At 45.7% G+C, this 15,249-nt stretch overlaps 1 protein-coding gene across 1 annotated transcript in view; it reads right to left on the minus strand.

Annotated features, from left to right (window-relative positions):
• BBS2 (Bardet-Biedl syndrome 2) overlaps positions 1-13,210 on the minus strand; it is a 28,828-nt gene extending 15,618 nt beyond the window's left edge. Inside the window, exons 1-5 of the mRNA XM_054049367.1 lie at positions 13,012-13,210; positions 5,621-5,848; positions 3,998-4,123; positions 3,643-3,705; positions 1,536-1,613 (exon numbers count right to left, since the gene is read on the minus strand). Of these exons, the coding sequence (XP_053905342.1) occupies positions 1,536-1,613; positions 3,643-3,705; positions 3,998-4,123; positions 5,621-5,848; positions 13,012-13,128 (612 nt within the window). The 5' untranslated portion in view covers positions 13,129-13,210. The remainder of the gene's footprint in view (positions 1-1,535; positions 1,614-3,642; positions 3,706-3,997; positions 4,124-5,620; positions 5,849-13,011) is intronic.
• Positions 13,211-15,249: the final 2,039 nt, after the last annotated feature.

The raw sequence follows: 15,249 nt of genomic DNA on the forward strand, positions 1-15,249 counted from the left end.
AAATGAGTACACTATATAAAAGCCATCATGCAAACATGTTGCACGGAATTTACCTTCCTCCAAGGAAGAGTTTGTGGAATGTTGAGTGTCCCTTTAATTTAGAACTATAAGATATGAACAAGCTTCTTAAAGAATCTGTAAGCATGGCTTTAAAACATGTAGGTTAAGAAATAAATCATGTATGAGCTTGATCTACTCTTAACTCTGTACAACTTCCCCTTTAACTATAAATCACAATATTACTCCAGAACATAACTTTGCATTAAATACCTGGCTTCAGGTATTGACCAGCTTTAGGCATTTTAACAGATATTCTCTGCTGAATGCTACACAGCTTTGCTAGCTAAATCATGGTCTTGCTGCACTGGGAAGTGCTGAAAACAGCTAACCTAGCAGCCATATCTAACTGCTTCAAAAGTACAAATGGCATAAAATATTCCAGGCCAGGATATCCTGTTAAATTCTAATTCTAGCCACCCTCACCTAACAAAACTGTTCTTCTTTAGCTTTAATAGCTCTTTCATAAGTGGTTTAGTAGCTAAGCCTTTTATCCCTAACTCCAGCAACGAGTTTCCTCACACAATACAGTTCTCCTCAGATTTTCAAGGAGGGAAGTCTCTAGGGTGTCCTTCCCACTCCACTGCAAGTGGTAGAATTAAGAATATTCCTAAATTCAACAACAAGGCGCTTTTCCCCCCTAAAAGCAACAAATCCCTAATAGTGGGGATCCTCTCTCTGCCACTAAACTGAAGAGTGAAAACCCCACACCCTTTTACTTTCTACCCATACACATTCCCTCCCTAAAAGCCTTCCTGTCCCACAACTGTAATTTAGACTCTGTCTATGCTACAGGTGCAGCCATGTTTTTTAACTGCTGCATGTCACTCTTATCTGACCTGGTTACAACAAACAACCTTCAGTTATGTCCATACAGCATGAATTTTTTTTTAAATGTAACCTTGCTTAATCTGTATTTGTGCATCCACAAGCTGCTTACTCGTGTTTCTGTCAATGCATTCTAGAAAAATCTTGCGCCACTAATCTGAGACAATACCAACATAAAATACTGAGGTTGTCTTATTAACTACTGAACTTCTTGCCCAAGAGATACAGGCACTGACTTCTTAGCCATGATCTGACCCTACCTATCCTACGATTTTTGGGGAAAATATTGTAACTGAATGAGCTCTCTTGTTTACAGCTTCTGACTGAGGGTCTGATCCATAGCCAATTGACGTCAATGGGATCATTCCAGTGACTTCAGGGTGGTTGGATGGAGCCCTAATTTTCTGACAAACAATATTTTCTTTTTAAAACCTGGCAGACTATCTGTAAAACAGCACAGCAAAAATCACACTCCAGATGGCTTAAATCCATTATTAAATTGTAACTTTTAAAATGCTAATAAAATCGGTAAGATTAAATAATTAACTCAACTGGTCATCATAGTAAAGCTAAGCCACTGTAAATTTATGGTGGGCAATATTTTGTACTCCATCTGAGCATACAATAAACACTGCTTAGAAATAATTTACCTCTGTTTCGGACATTTCTGCCACAATCTCATCTTCTTTAAAAACCCTGATGTCAAAATCCTCAGACCCAACAAGAAGCTAAAAAGAAAGAAAGAATCTTAAAATAGTTTATTTAACTCACAGTAACAAAAAACAAAGACAGACAAGAATTCAGAGGCAAGCAGAAAGTTTTTACTGAGTAAACAAATACACTAGGCCCAGGTTTCAAGAGTATTTAGTGGTGATATGAAAAGTTTGTGAAGTGCTTTGGGACCAAAAGGTGCCACAGACTCTCTTTTTGTTCAAGTATTATTTACATCTGTTTTGGCAGTGTAAACTCTAAGAACACATACTAAAATACCTAAGGCAAGGATGAGGGAAAGCACTCTAGTACTGCCAGGATATATTCTGGTCTCACTGTCCACAACTCAGTATTAGCATTCATAACTGTCGTTACATACATAAGAGAAATTATATCCACTGTATTGGGGTAGGGAATCTGCAGCTCAGTTGCAACTCTCTAAGAGCCATGTGGATTCTAATAGATCATGACCTGCAATGCCAAGCGTTAACCACGCTCATATGAGCAGACAGATGAATGCCATTTTATTTAATAGCACTGCTCATCCCGCATTCAAAGGCCTCTTGTTCTATGCTGACCCCAAATCAGCTAATTCCAGGGTCCAGTTCATTGTTGCCCTGCACCTTAGTGCTTTACACCAGTGCAAAAGTGGGTGCAAAATGCTACTGTTCTGATTTAGTGTAAATGATTGCATGAGGTGCAGGACAATGTTGACTTGGGCCCTGGTTCTTACTGCTCATGCACTCAGTTTTCTCAGTTCCTTTCCTGCACCCGACTTGTTGGAACAGGGAGTGTTAAAGAAGGCAATGTGGAAAACCATTTTACAAATATGGGCAAATGTCATCACCTTCAGGTTATAGAAACTGAGAAGTTGAGTGACTTGTCCAAGGTCACACAGTGAATCAGTGGCAGAACCAAGAATACAATGCAGTTCTAACCCCCTCTCTGGCGCCCGTCTCCACTGGACCTTGCTAGCCTAGAATCAGCTCCAGCATTGCTTAGTACATGGCTTTACTTGTCCATCAGCCTGCTCAGGTCCCGCAAATAAGATGGAGGAAGAGAAGTGAGACTGTGACACCAATCCTGCAAATAGATTACGTCAGTGAGACCCCTATGGGTGAAGGGTCTGTATATCTGTAAGACTGCATCATGGGAAAGCAGAAGAAACTTGGAGTACATCTGTAGTATGCACAGGTCCATGGTACAAGTCCTTAGCCCACTAAAAATGAGGTTTTCCCAGGTAATAAGGAGGAAAGAAGAAGTGATCATTATAAAATTCAAAGATCAGTAAGAGACAGAAACGCCGTTTTTTAGAAACTAGAAGTTTGCACACTGATGCAATAGCCTATGCACACACTGTCAATTGCACCAGCTGGGCATAACAGTTTTCCTTACCCTTGTCTTACAAGGTCCCAACAGCAAGAAGCTTGTTAAAATTATTTTCAGTCTTACACCAATGCAGTGGGTAACAGTTAACCATGGTGTCATTATTGAAAAGATGCACTGACACTGTGATTGGATTTGAGAATGGCTACATCAAAAACAAGTTCAACCATAAATGAGATTATTTGTAATACACTTTTATAATTGTCCACTATAATGAATAACATGGGTTCTAACTAACGGTTTCTTTGCCATTTAAACTATATCTAAATATATCAGTCATTAGGGGGTCCAGCAATCTGTCTGCTTTATGTATTTTTTACGTATATTTAATTGGATTTGAGAGAAAATACACACTGTAAACTGCAAAGAACTGCTTCAGAATTATGATTAGCGATCAACACATCCAAAGCAAGGCTCCAAATCCTGCAGACTTATGTCACTATGACTAGTTGCATTGAAGTCACAGTGAAGTTTAATACGTGCATAAGTGTTTGCAGGATCGGGGCCTAAGAAAGAACTATAGCTCCAAGCAGAGTTAAATCTAACCAGCAACAGAAAGGAGTCAAATATGATAACTCAGTTATTTTCTTTCAACATAAATTCACCGCAGGACAATATTACAGCTGAATTCACAGAAGAACCATCCACAAATAAACCAACCTCTTTTTTCCCATCACCATCGAAATCACATAATGCTAATGAACGAACATTGTCCCCAGTAACCTAAAATTAAAAGAAAGGAGTCATCAATACTTATGCTAGTTTAGCCTATGACAGCTACTTTTATGTTCTGAGTTGCCAAGAGAACAAAGACTATTAGAATATGGTTGGTTCAGGCTCAAATTGTTGTATTTACTGAATAAATTACAAATACACATAGTTTATCATGAATCTTAAATTAAGAAAGATTTCTGAGCTATTCAAAAATCAAATTCATATTGATTTTATTAAACATAATTTTGATCTATCAAAAATACTCTTGTAGCAGCATCAAAAGGACTGTGTGTATCTTTACCGTCCAAAAAAGATCATTTCCTTCATGATCAAAGCCCTGCAGAGCACAGTTTCCACCAATAATAGCAAGAGGAGATGAAATATCTCCTAGCATTCCAAGCACTATCGCATTAGCTCCATCTGTAACCTGCAGAGAAACATTAAAGGAATATAGAAACATAGCAAAGATTCAGATATACATATGCATACTGTACACGCAAAGAGAAAGCATCCAGCATTACATTAAATTAATACTGCATGTAATAACTCAGAAGTTATTCATCAGTTACTATAAAGTATTTGTAGCCTAAAAGGTTGAAGCAATAACCAGAAATTAAACAAAATCGAGATAACCAACTGCAAACTTCAAACATAAACAGCAAAATCTGTGCTGTATTTAATTGTACACGATGAAGGTTGTATGTACGTCACATCTACGGCTTCATGATAAAAATGCAACTTTTAGGGTTTTTCATAACGTTTAACACTCTTTATAACCTACTGAGCATGTACTCTTACGAAATTGGCTCTGTTTACATCCACTGTAGTGGAGTAAGAGAAAGTAACCTGAACTGTTACATTTTTAGTATCTCTTGTTTTATCATACCCAAAAGAATGTTACCTGTGAAGTGCTTAGCAAAGACATGCTCACTGCCCCCAAAGAATTTATAATCTGAAGTCCCAATCTGACAATGAGATCTGTGCAAGTGTTCCCCCAGGCATGTGCAAAGGCCTGTAGACTTGAATGAGACTTGCGCACGAGCAAACCCTTTCACTCCTAGCATCTCATTGGGGGATGGAGGCCATAGGAGGCCCTGACCTTGTAATCAAATCTCCATGGGTTGACCCCTGTGGCCATACAGATTCAAGGGCAGGATTGGGGCCTAACTATAAGACGAGACAAGTGAGAGTAACAAACAATGGGGAGAGGTTACAGTACTAAGGTAGGTCAACCCAGTTACTCACGTTGGCTAGGATGAAGGTTACAATAAGGTCAGTCAGTCTGCAATTACTCAGGCTGGTCGTTAACCTTATATGTACAAACTCCTTTCCCCACCTGCACACCCTGTTAGTCTTTTTTTAAATCTATAATTTTTATTATCCTGTTCCTATTTTTAAAAGAAACAAAGAAAATGGTGAAATATTTAATGAACTAGTTTTAGATATTTAACTGAAAAATAAAGAATAGTATGCCCAGAATAATGTAATGTTGTAAATGTTTCCTACAAAATCTGTGAGTCAATGATAAACTCACGGCTTTTCCAAAATACTGTTCCAAGCAGACTTAGTTAGGATATCAGATTGGAATATATAATTCTATTCTAATGATTTTATTTCAGCTCTGAATATTTTCAAAGGCTTTTAAGTTTTGACTTGCAACTGGTATAGCATATTATAAAAAAAAAAAAACTCTCTCACTCGCTCTCAGACAATGTGTCACATTAGCATTAGACTGTCCTCTTAAAAATTTAATACTGATTTTCAAAACATGCAAGTCCTCTGCTCAGAAAGTCCTGAATCTAATTAGATCACTGATGTGCAAAAAGCAAAGCACGGCAATTGAATAAATTAACTTAGAATTTATGACTCCTAAACTGGTTTATAGGAAAGAAAGACATGAAGACTATGAGTGAAATTAACTTGCCTCTCTGTAAAACAAATCCGAGTTGTTGTACACATCGTAAGCCAACAAGTTAGTCTGTGTTCCAACTAGAAGACAATCATAGCCGAGCTGGGGATTCAGCACTCCGGCTGTTAGGCAGCTGACCCCCTGGTTAATGTTGAGAAGGGAAATATCTGAATCCTGGCTGCTTTGCATCATGCGATTTGCACTTACATGCTGGCCACGGGCATGAGGATTATGAATAAAAACCTGTAAAAACAAAATGTACATTTCAAAGATTGTTCGAAATCCTGCTAGCCACCATGTATATTCAGAAGCAGTTTTGAAAACTGAGACTGATTAGTATTAAGAATGTTGTATGCAGTGTAGTTGTAGCCATGTTGGTCCCAGGATACTAGAGAGACAAGGTGGGTGAGGTAGTATCTTTTACTGGACCAACTTGGTGAGAGAGAGGTTTTTGAGCCACACAGAGCTCTTCTTCACATCTGAAGAGTTCTGTGTGGCTCAAAAGCCTGTTTCTCTCACCCACCTTGTCTCTCTAGTATTTAGAATGATTATTTTTAAAATATTAAGAAAGTTATGCCCCATCTCTCCTGGTAATGGTATTAGCAAAAACAGGGCTATTATAGTAATTTATGTGCTATACGCAAGTAGCGCAATATCACATGAGATTGGAAAATCATTAGCCTCCTTTTTCTGTACTTATCTTCTTCAAGGTTAAATGCTTTAATAGTATAATTAATCCAAGCCCAATTAACACAAATGCCTAGAAGCAGTGTTTACCCCCAACGTTTCTTGTGTTAAAACCCAAATGAAGTTTTACGCCACAATCCTGCAATTGGATCCATACAGCCAAAGCACTGTGCCTGTGTCAAGACCCACTGTAATCCAGGGCCCTCTACGTGTGCAAAAGGGTTCACTCAAGCAGATCTGATTCAGGGCCTGGAATCTTGGTTTGCAAATGGAACTGATCGATTTAAAAGCAGAACTATGAAGACAAAGTTATTATACTCCTACTCACACATTAGAATGCCTTTGCTACAGTTTTTTTAATAATAAAATACCGACCAATCCCCATCCCTTTCAAAAAAGGAAGGAAAAAAAGGCCATCACTCTGTTTGTATGTTATTCATAGATTCACAGATTCTAGGACTGGAAGGGACCTCGAGAGGTCATCGAGTCCAGTCCCCTGCCCTCATGGAAGGTCCAAATACTGTCTAGACCATCCCTGATAGACATTTATCTAACCTACTCTTAAATATCTCCAGAGATGGAGATTCCACAACTTCCCTAGGCAATTTATTCCAGTGTTTAACCACCCTGACAGTTAGGAACTTTTTCCTAATGTCCAACCTAAACCTCCCTTGCTGCAGTTTAAGCCCATTGTTTCTTGTTCTATCCTTAGGGGCTAAGATGAACAAGATTTCTCCCTCCTCCTTATGACACCCTTTTAGATACCTGAAAACTGCTATCATGTCCCCTCTCAGTCTTCTCTTTTCCAAACTAAACAAACCCAATTCTTTCAACCTTCCTTCATAGGTCATGTTCTCTAGATCTTTAATCATTCTTGTTGCTCTTCTCTGGACCCTCTCCAATTTCTGCACATCTTTCTTGAAGTGCGGTGCCCAGAACTGGACACAATACTCCAATTGAGGCCTAACCAGCGCAGAGTAGAGCGGAAGAATGACTTCTCGTGTCTTGCTCACAACACACCTGTTAATGCATCCCAGAATCATGTTTGCTTTTTTTGCAACAGCATCACACTGTTGACTCATATTTAGCTTGTGGTCCACTATAACCCTAGATCTCTTTCTGCTGTACTCCTTCCTAGGCAGTCTCTTCCCATTCTGTATGTGTGAAACTGATTGTTCCTTCCTAAGTGGAGCACTTTGCATTTGTCTTTATTAAACTTCATCCTGTTTACCTCAGACCATTTCTCCAATTTGTCCAGATCATTTTGAATTATGACCCTATCCTCCAAAGCAGTTGCAATCCCTCCCAGTTTGGTATCGTCTGCAAACGTAATAAGCATACTTTCTATGCCAATATCTAAGTCGTTGATGAAGATATTGAACAGAGCTGGTCCCAAAACAGACCCCTGCTGAACCCCACTTGTTATACCTGTCCAGCAGGACTGGGAACCATTTATAACTACTTTCTGAGTACGATTATCCAGCCAGTTATGCACCCACCTTATAGTAGCCCCATCTAAGTTGTATTTGCCTAGTTTATCGATAAGAATATCATGCAAGACCGTATCAAATGCCTTACCAAAGTTTAGGTATACCACATCCACCGCTTCTCCCTTATCCACAAGACTCGTTATCCTATCAAAGAAAGCTATCAGATTGGTTTGACATGATTTGTTCTTTACAAATCCATGCTGGCTATTCCCTATCACCTTTCCACCTTCCAAGTGTTTGCAGATGATTTCCTTAATTACTTGCTCCATTATCTTCCCTGGCACAGAAGTTAAACTAACTGTAGTTTCCTGGGTTGTTTTTATTTCTTTTTTATAGATGGGCACTATATTTGCCCTTTTCCAGCCTTCTGGAATCTCTCCTGTCTCCCATGATTTTCCAAAGATTATAGCTAGAGGCTCAGATATCTCCTCTATTAGCTCCTTGAGTATTCTAGGATGCATTTCATCAGGCCCTGGTGACTTGCAGGCATCTAACTTTTCTAAGTGCTTTTTAACTTGTTCTTTTTTTTTAATGTTATCTGCTAAACCTACCCCCTTCCCATTAGCATTCAGTAGGTTAGGCATTCCTTCAGACTTCTCAGTGAAGACCGAAACAAAGAAGTCATTAAGCATCTCTGCCATTTCAAGGTTTCCTGTTACTGTTTCTCCCTCCTCACTGAGCAGTAGGCCTACCCTGTCCTTGGTCTTCCTCTTGCTTCTAATGTATTGATAAAAAGTCTTCTTGCTTCCCTTTATTCCTGTGGCTAGTTTGAGCTCATTTTGTGCCTTTGCTTTTCTAATCTTGCCCCTGCATTCCTGTGTTGTTTGCCTATATTCATCCTTTGTCATTTGTCCTAGTTTCCATTTTTTATATGACTCCTTTTTATTTTTTAGATCATGCAAGATCTCGTGGTTAAGCCAAGGTGGTCTTTTGCCACATTTTCAATCTTTCCTACCCAGTGGAATAGCTTGTTTTTGGGCCCTTAATAGTGTCCCTTTGGAAAACTGCCAACTCTCCTCAGTTGTTTTTCCCCTCAGTCTTGATTCCCATGGGACCTTACCTATCAGCTCTCATGAGCTTACCAAAATCCGCCTTCCTGAAATCCATTGTCTCTATTTTGCTGTACTCCCTTTTACCCTTCCTTAGAATTGTGAACTCTGTGATTTCATGATCACTTTCACCCAAGCTGCCTTCCACTTTCAAATTCTCAACAAGTTCCTGCCTATTTGTTAAAATATATTATATTCCTTTCCCCTATCCTTTTTCTAAATAGACCCATGTCTATTTAGATTGCAAGGTCTTTGGGGAAGGGACCATTTACTGTACAGTGCCTAGTATAATGAGTCCCTGTTCTTGATTGGACCCTCGTCACTCCCATAATGCAAATAAATAATAATACTAACAGAAAGCCTGGGAACTACAGGGGTGAACCGTGTGCAAATTGCAGCAGCCTAAGTGCAACATTTCTATGCTTTTGTAGGTTTGTATTTCAGCCTATGTTTTATTCTAACATAACTGTGTTAAACTTCCTTTGTTGGGTTTAAAACTGTTGTAGAGCTTGCACTTAATAAGGTTTTCCAGTGTTGCAAAGTAGTCATCTGAGGATTTACAACAAACATGCATTTCCTTTAACACTGCAACATCTCCAGAGTTAAGTCAGTGAGGATGCTAATGTCCATTACAGTAACTGAGAACAGTATAACAAAACACATAACTTGAAAAATTACAGTTGCCTGCTTACCAATAGAAAAGTATAAACTTTCTTTGATGAGTGGTGTGGGGACTTGTCATTCATTTTTGCATAATGTTACCTTTCATTTTAAAAAATTAAGTCTCCAGTGTTGTCTTTCTATGTTTGCAGACAGCTTCAGTGCCTCTGCTGCAGCTAATGGCTTTCGGGCAGCAGCAGCGCAATGAAATTAACAAGACTCTAGCCCTTTGCAGGGCCCTTAAGAATCCTGTGGACATCAGTGACAATTTCATTCTGCAGCTGCTATTTCAAAAAAGCTAGGAGCACTAACTGATACAGACACTGGAGAAAGTTACAGAAAATCAGGACCCAAAAATCTTGATATAAGCAACTGAAGGTAGGTCTGCTTTTAGCCATACCAGAACTGAAAAAAAGCTTCACTGATTTAAATGTACATATTTTATAACTTGTTAAAATACAAAAAATGAAACATCAGAAGCAATCAAAATATTGAATTATTATGGGGTAAAACAAACAAGTTAAAATGTGAGAAAACAGTCCCATGACCTTCCAGAATCTAGAGTCTAATCTAACAACATACATTAGCGCAAATCTTTAATATATCGCTAAGATGCCAAATGAACTAAAGTGACCTAGGTACATTGATTTAACTGTTTTATGGCCCGATCCTGCTATGTGCTAAACATATTCCATTTGGTGCTCAGCACCCTCAGTTCAGGCAATGGGGGGTGCAGATATTAAGCACATTGCAGAATCATGCTCTTGGGGGAGGGGGTCAACACTAGCCTTTACGTGCACAACTCAATCTCCTCACTGTGGCAGCTCCACTGGAGGCAGCAATGGCTGGGAGAGCTAATGCAGACCAATCACTGGTGTTTTAACCAGTGTTTCATCTAATGCTGCAGACGATACAATGGTTAAACCCCAGCAGAATGCAACAGTGGGAAATTTTAGATCAATAATTCTAGTGTAGACAATAATTCTAGGGCTGCAGTGTTATTGCCAAGATACAAAAGCCAAATATATTAATGGTAAATAGGAGCTTCTGGCTATCAGCCTGTATAATACTGTACAGGCTCCTAGAAAAGAGGTGGTTTTGAGCATAATTTATTTATTTTATGGTTTCACATTTCCATCTTCTAAGAATGAGTCAATTTTCAGCAACCAGGAGGTACGATAAAATCAACCACAGCAAATGGCAAATCTTTCCAGGCCCAATCCTGCTCCCACTGAAGTTAAAGCCAAAATTCTCATTGGCTTTACTGATTACAGGATCAGCTCCCTGGTCCTCAAGTGACATCCTTTAAAGCAGTGGTTCTTAACCCTGGGTGCATGCACCCCCTGGAGGTGCGAGATGCCCTTTCTGGGGGTGCGAGACATGGCAGATTTTTTTTAGAAGGTAAATCATTGAAAACACAAATTAAGCACAGGCACATAAATACAACTACTTTGTTTCATCAAACCTATGTATTTATTAACATTATACATTTTTAACGATTAATGTAATATACAAACAAAAAATATATCTAGGTTTAAGGGGTGTGAGAACATATTTTTTAGGTTTAAGGGTGCAAGAACATATTTTGATTTTTGATAAGGGGTGCGAGAACATATTTTGAGAACCAAAGGGGTGCAGGCTGCAGTAAAGGTTAAGAACCACTGCTTTAAAGGGACTAGAAGAGGAAAGAGGTGTGTGTGTGTCATGTATTTTTGCTGAGCTGGCTTATGCAATGCCAGACTCATCCACAAGCAGCGCTGCTCTGCAGTACAAGCTGTATGAAAGCAACATCTCATCCTTCTTTCTGTAAAAGGCAAGCCAAAGCCACTAGGGACACATCAGGGAGAAGAAAAGGGAGGCTTGTAAGATTCATGTGCATGAAAAACAAGGCTTTTAGCTGACACTAAAACCCTGGCAGACATGAGCCAAAAATCATTTTCAGATTAGGCGTTTTCATTTAGGAGCATTGTTCAGTTTGGGTTTTTCTCCCCTGGAAGTTACTGTGTATGACAAACAATGAAAAGTCATTTCACAGCGAAGGGTTGTGAGGGAAGGTGTGGCAGCTGACACCATATTTGTGCCTGTTGCCATTGGCATGGAAAGAAATGGGTTTGTGTTTGTTGCTCCGACCAATGCAAGCTTTGCAAGGTTTACTGTGGGTATGAATTAATGGTCTGATTTTCACCAGTCATGAACACCCACAGATCCCACTGAAGTCAACAGATGCCAGGGGAACGGGGAGACTCTGTGCCTAGGGGGTGTGGTCCCTGTGCCTCGGGGTGCCTCAGCGAGGCAGTGTCCCCGTGGCAGGGACTGGGGATGCCGAAGTGGGTGGGGGTCTCCGTGTCTATGGGTGTCTCTGGCAGGGACTGGGGGCAGTATCCATAGGGTAGGGTGGCCGTGTCTATGGCTGTCTCCATGGAGGGGTCCCTCTGTTCAGGGGTCCCTCTATCCAGGGGTTTCTCCATGGAAGGGACTCGGGGATGTCTCAGGAGGTGGGTGTCTCTGTGTCTGTCTCCATGGGGGTCCACATGGCAGAGAGTGGGGGCAGTCTCAAAGGGGTCCCCATGTCCATGGGGAGGTGGTCCCTGTGTCAGGGCTTGGGAGAGTCTCAGGGGAGTCCCCGTGGCAGGAAGTGGTGGTAGTCTCGAGGGGGTTCCCATATGCAGGAAGTGGGGCTGTCCCCCTGGGGGTCCCCGTGTGCAGGGACTGGGGGCAGTCTCAGGGGGTCCCTGTGGCAGGTAGCGGGTGCAGTCTCGGTGGGTTCCAGTGTGCAGGGCTGTCTACCTGGGGGTCCCCATGGGGGAGAAGAAGGGGCAGTCTTGGGGGGGTGTCCCCCTGGCAGGAAATGGCAGCAGTCCCAGGGGTGGTTCGGGGGGATCCCATGGCAGGGAGCGGGGTTAGTCTTGGGGGGGGGGGGGTCCTGTGGCAGGGAGCAGAGCAATCTGGGGGGAGGGTTCAGGGGGGTCTGTGGCAGGGAGCGGGGGCAGTCTCGGGGGGGGGGGTCCCGGTGGCGGGGAGCGGGGGCAGTCTCGGGGGGGGTCCCGGTGGTGGGGACAGTCTCGCGGGGAGTTCAGGAGGTCCCGGTGGCAGGGAGCGGGGGCAGTCTCGGGGGGGGGCCCGGTGGCGGGGAGCGGGGGCAGTCTCGGGGGGGGGGTCCCGGTGGCGGGGAGCGGGGGCAGTCTCGGGAGGGGGGTCCCGGTGGCGGGGAGCGGGGGCAGTCTCGGGAGGGGGGTCCCGGTGGCGGGGAGCGGGGCAGTCTCGGGAGGGGGGTCCCGGTGGCGGGGAGCGGGGCAGTCTCGGGAGGGGGGTCCCGGTGGCGGGGAGCGGGGGCAGTCTCGGGGGGGGGGTCCCGGTGGCGGGGAGCGGGGGCAGTCTCGGGGGGGGGTCCCGGTGGCGGGGAGCGGGGCAGTCTCGGGGGGGGCCCGGTGGCGGGGGCAGTCTCGGGGGGGGGGCCCGTGGCGGGGAGCGGGTGGCGGCTCCGTGCCGACCGGAGCGGAGGCGGCCCGTGGGCGGTTACCTTGCCCGCTTGGGTGGCGGCCGCCAGGCACGGGTGGGTCCCATCGTACTTGCCCAGCGCCACCATGCGGGGCAGGATCCTGTGGTTGAGCTTCAGGGTGAACACGGGCACCAGCATCGCGGCGGGGCAGCAGCCGGGCCAGCGCGCCGGGCCTAGCGCTGCCTCCGCCCCGCTCCGGCGAGGGAAGGCGCCGAGGCGACGCCGCAGCGTCAGCCGCGGGGCGAGCCGGGCTGCGGGGGGAGCTGGCGGGGGGGGAGGGAAAGGGGCATTTGGCTGTGGAGGCACCGGGCGGGCACTGACAAGGGAAATGGCCGGGGGGAGTTGACTGGGAAAGCAGCAGGTGGGACAGTTGGCAGAGGGGTGGGGGCAGTTGGCAGAGGGTGGGGGCAGTTGGCAAGGAAAGCAGGAGGTGGGACAGTTGGCAGAGGGTGGGGGCAGTTGGCAAGGAAAGCAGGAGGTGGGACAGTTGGCAGAGGGGTGGGGGCAGTTGGCAAGGAAAGCAGGAGGTGGGGCAGTTGGCAAGGAAAGCAGGAGGTGGGGCAGTTGGCAGAGGTTGGGGGCAGTTAGCAAGGAAAGCAGGGGCAGTTGGCAGAGGGGTGGGGGCAGTTGGCAAGGAAAGCAGGAGGTGGGACAGTTGGCAGAGGGTGGGGGCAGTTGGCAAGGAAAGCAGGAGGTGGGACAGTTGGCAGAGGGGTGGGGGCAGTTGGCAAGGAAAGCAGGAGGTGGGGCAGTTGGCAAGGAAAGCAGGAGGTGGGGCAGTTGGCAGAGGTTGGGGGCAGTTAGCAAGGAAAGCAGGGGCAGTTGGCAGAGGGGTGGGGGCAGTTGGCAAGGAAAGCAGGAGGTGGGGCAGTTGGCAGAGGGGTGGGGGCAGATGACCAGGAAAGCAGGAGGTGGGTACTTGGCAATGGGGTGGGGCAGTTGCCAAGGGAAGCAGCAGGTGGGAGCAGTTAGCAGAGGGGTGGGGGCAGTTGGTAAGGGAAGCGGCAGGTGGGGCTGTTGGCAGAGGGTAGTGGCAGATGACCAGGAAAGCAGGAGGTGGGGCAGTTGGCAGAGGGGTGAGGGCAGTTGGCAAGGAAAGCAGGAAGTGGGTACTTGGCAGTGGGGTGGGGGCAGTTGCCCAGGGAAGCAGCAGGTGGGGGCAGTTAGCAAGGAAAGCAGGAGGTGGGGCAGTTGGCAGAGGGGTGGGGGCAGTTGGTAAGGAAAGCAGCAGGTGGAGCAGTTGGCAGAGGGTGGGGGCAGTTGGCAAGGAAAGCAGGAGGTGGGGCAGTTGGCAGAGGGTGGGGGCAGTTGGCAGAGGGTGGGGGCAGTTAGCAAGGAAAGCAGGAGGTGGGGCAGTTGGCAGAGGGTGGGGGCAGTTAGCAAGGAAAGCAGGAGGTGGGACAGTTGGCAGAGGGGTGGGGGCAGTTGGCAAGGAAAGCAGGAGATGGGGTGGGGGCAGTTAGCAAGGAAAGCAGGAGGTGGGACAGTTGGCAGAGGGGTGGGGGCAGTTGGCAAGGAAAGCAGGAGGTGGGGCAGTTGGCAGAGGGGTGGGGGCAGTTGGCAAGGAAAGCAGGAGGTGGGACAGTTGGCAGAGGGGTGGGGCAATTGGCAAGGAAAGCAGGAGATGGGGTGGGGGCAGTTAGCAAGGAAAGCAGGAGGTGGGACAGTTGGCAGAGGGGTGGGGGCAGTTGGCAAGGAAAGCAGGAGGTGGGGCAGTTGGCAGAGGGGTGGGGGCAGTTGGCAAGGAAAGCAGGAGGTGGGACAGTTGGCAGAGGGGTGGGGCAATTGGCAAGGAAAGCAGGAGATGGGGTGGGGGCAGGTAGCAAGGAAAGCAGGAGGTGGGACAGTTGGCAGAGGGGTGGGGGCAGTTGGCAAGGAAAGCAGGAGGTGGGGCAGTTGGCAGAGGGGTGGGGGCAGATGACCAGGAAAGCAGGAGGTGGGTACTTGGCAATGGGGTGGGGCAGTTGCCAAGGGAAGCAGCAGGTGGGAGCAGTTAGCAGAGGGGTGGGGGCAGTTGGTAAGGGAAGCGGCAGGTGGGGCTGTTGGCAGAGGGTAGTGGCAGATGACCAGGAAAGCAGGAGGTGGGGCAGTTGGCAGAGGGGTGAGGGCAGTTGGCAAGGAAAGCAGGAAGTGGGTACTTGGCAGTGGGGTGGGGGCAGTTGCCCAGGGAAGCAGCAGGTGGGGGCAGTTAGCAGAGGGGTGGGGGCAGTTGGTAAGGGAAGCGGCAGGTGGAGCAGTTGGCAGTGGGGTGGGGGCAGT

Source organism: Malaclemys terrapin, chromosome 14 (genome assembly GCF_027887155.1).
Source record: "Malaclemys terrapin pileata isolate rMalTer1 chromosome 14, rMalTer1.hap1, whole genome shotgun sequence".
NCBI lineage: Eukaryota > Metazoa > Chordata > Testudines > Emydidae > Malaclemys > Malaclemys terrapin.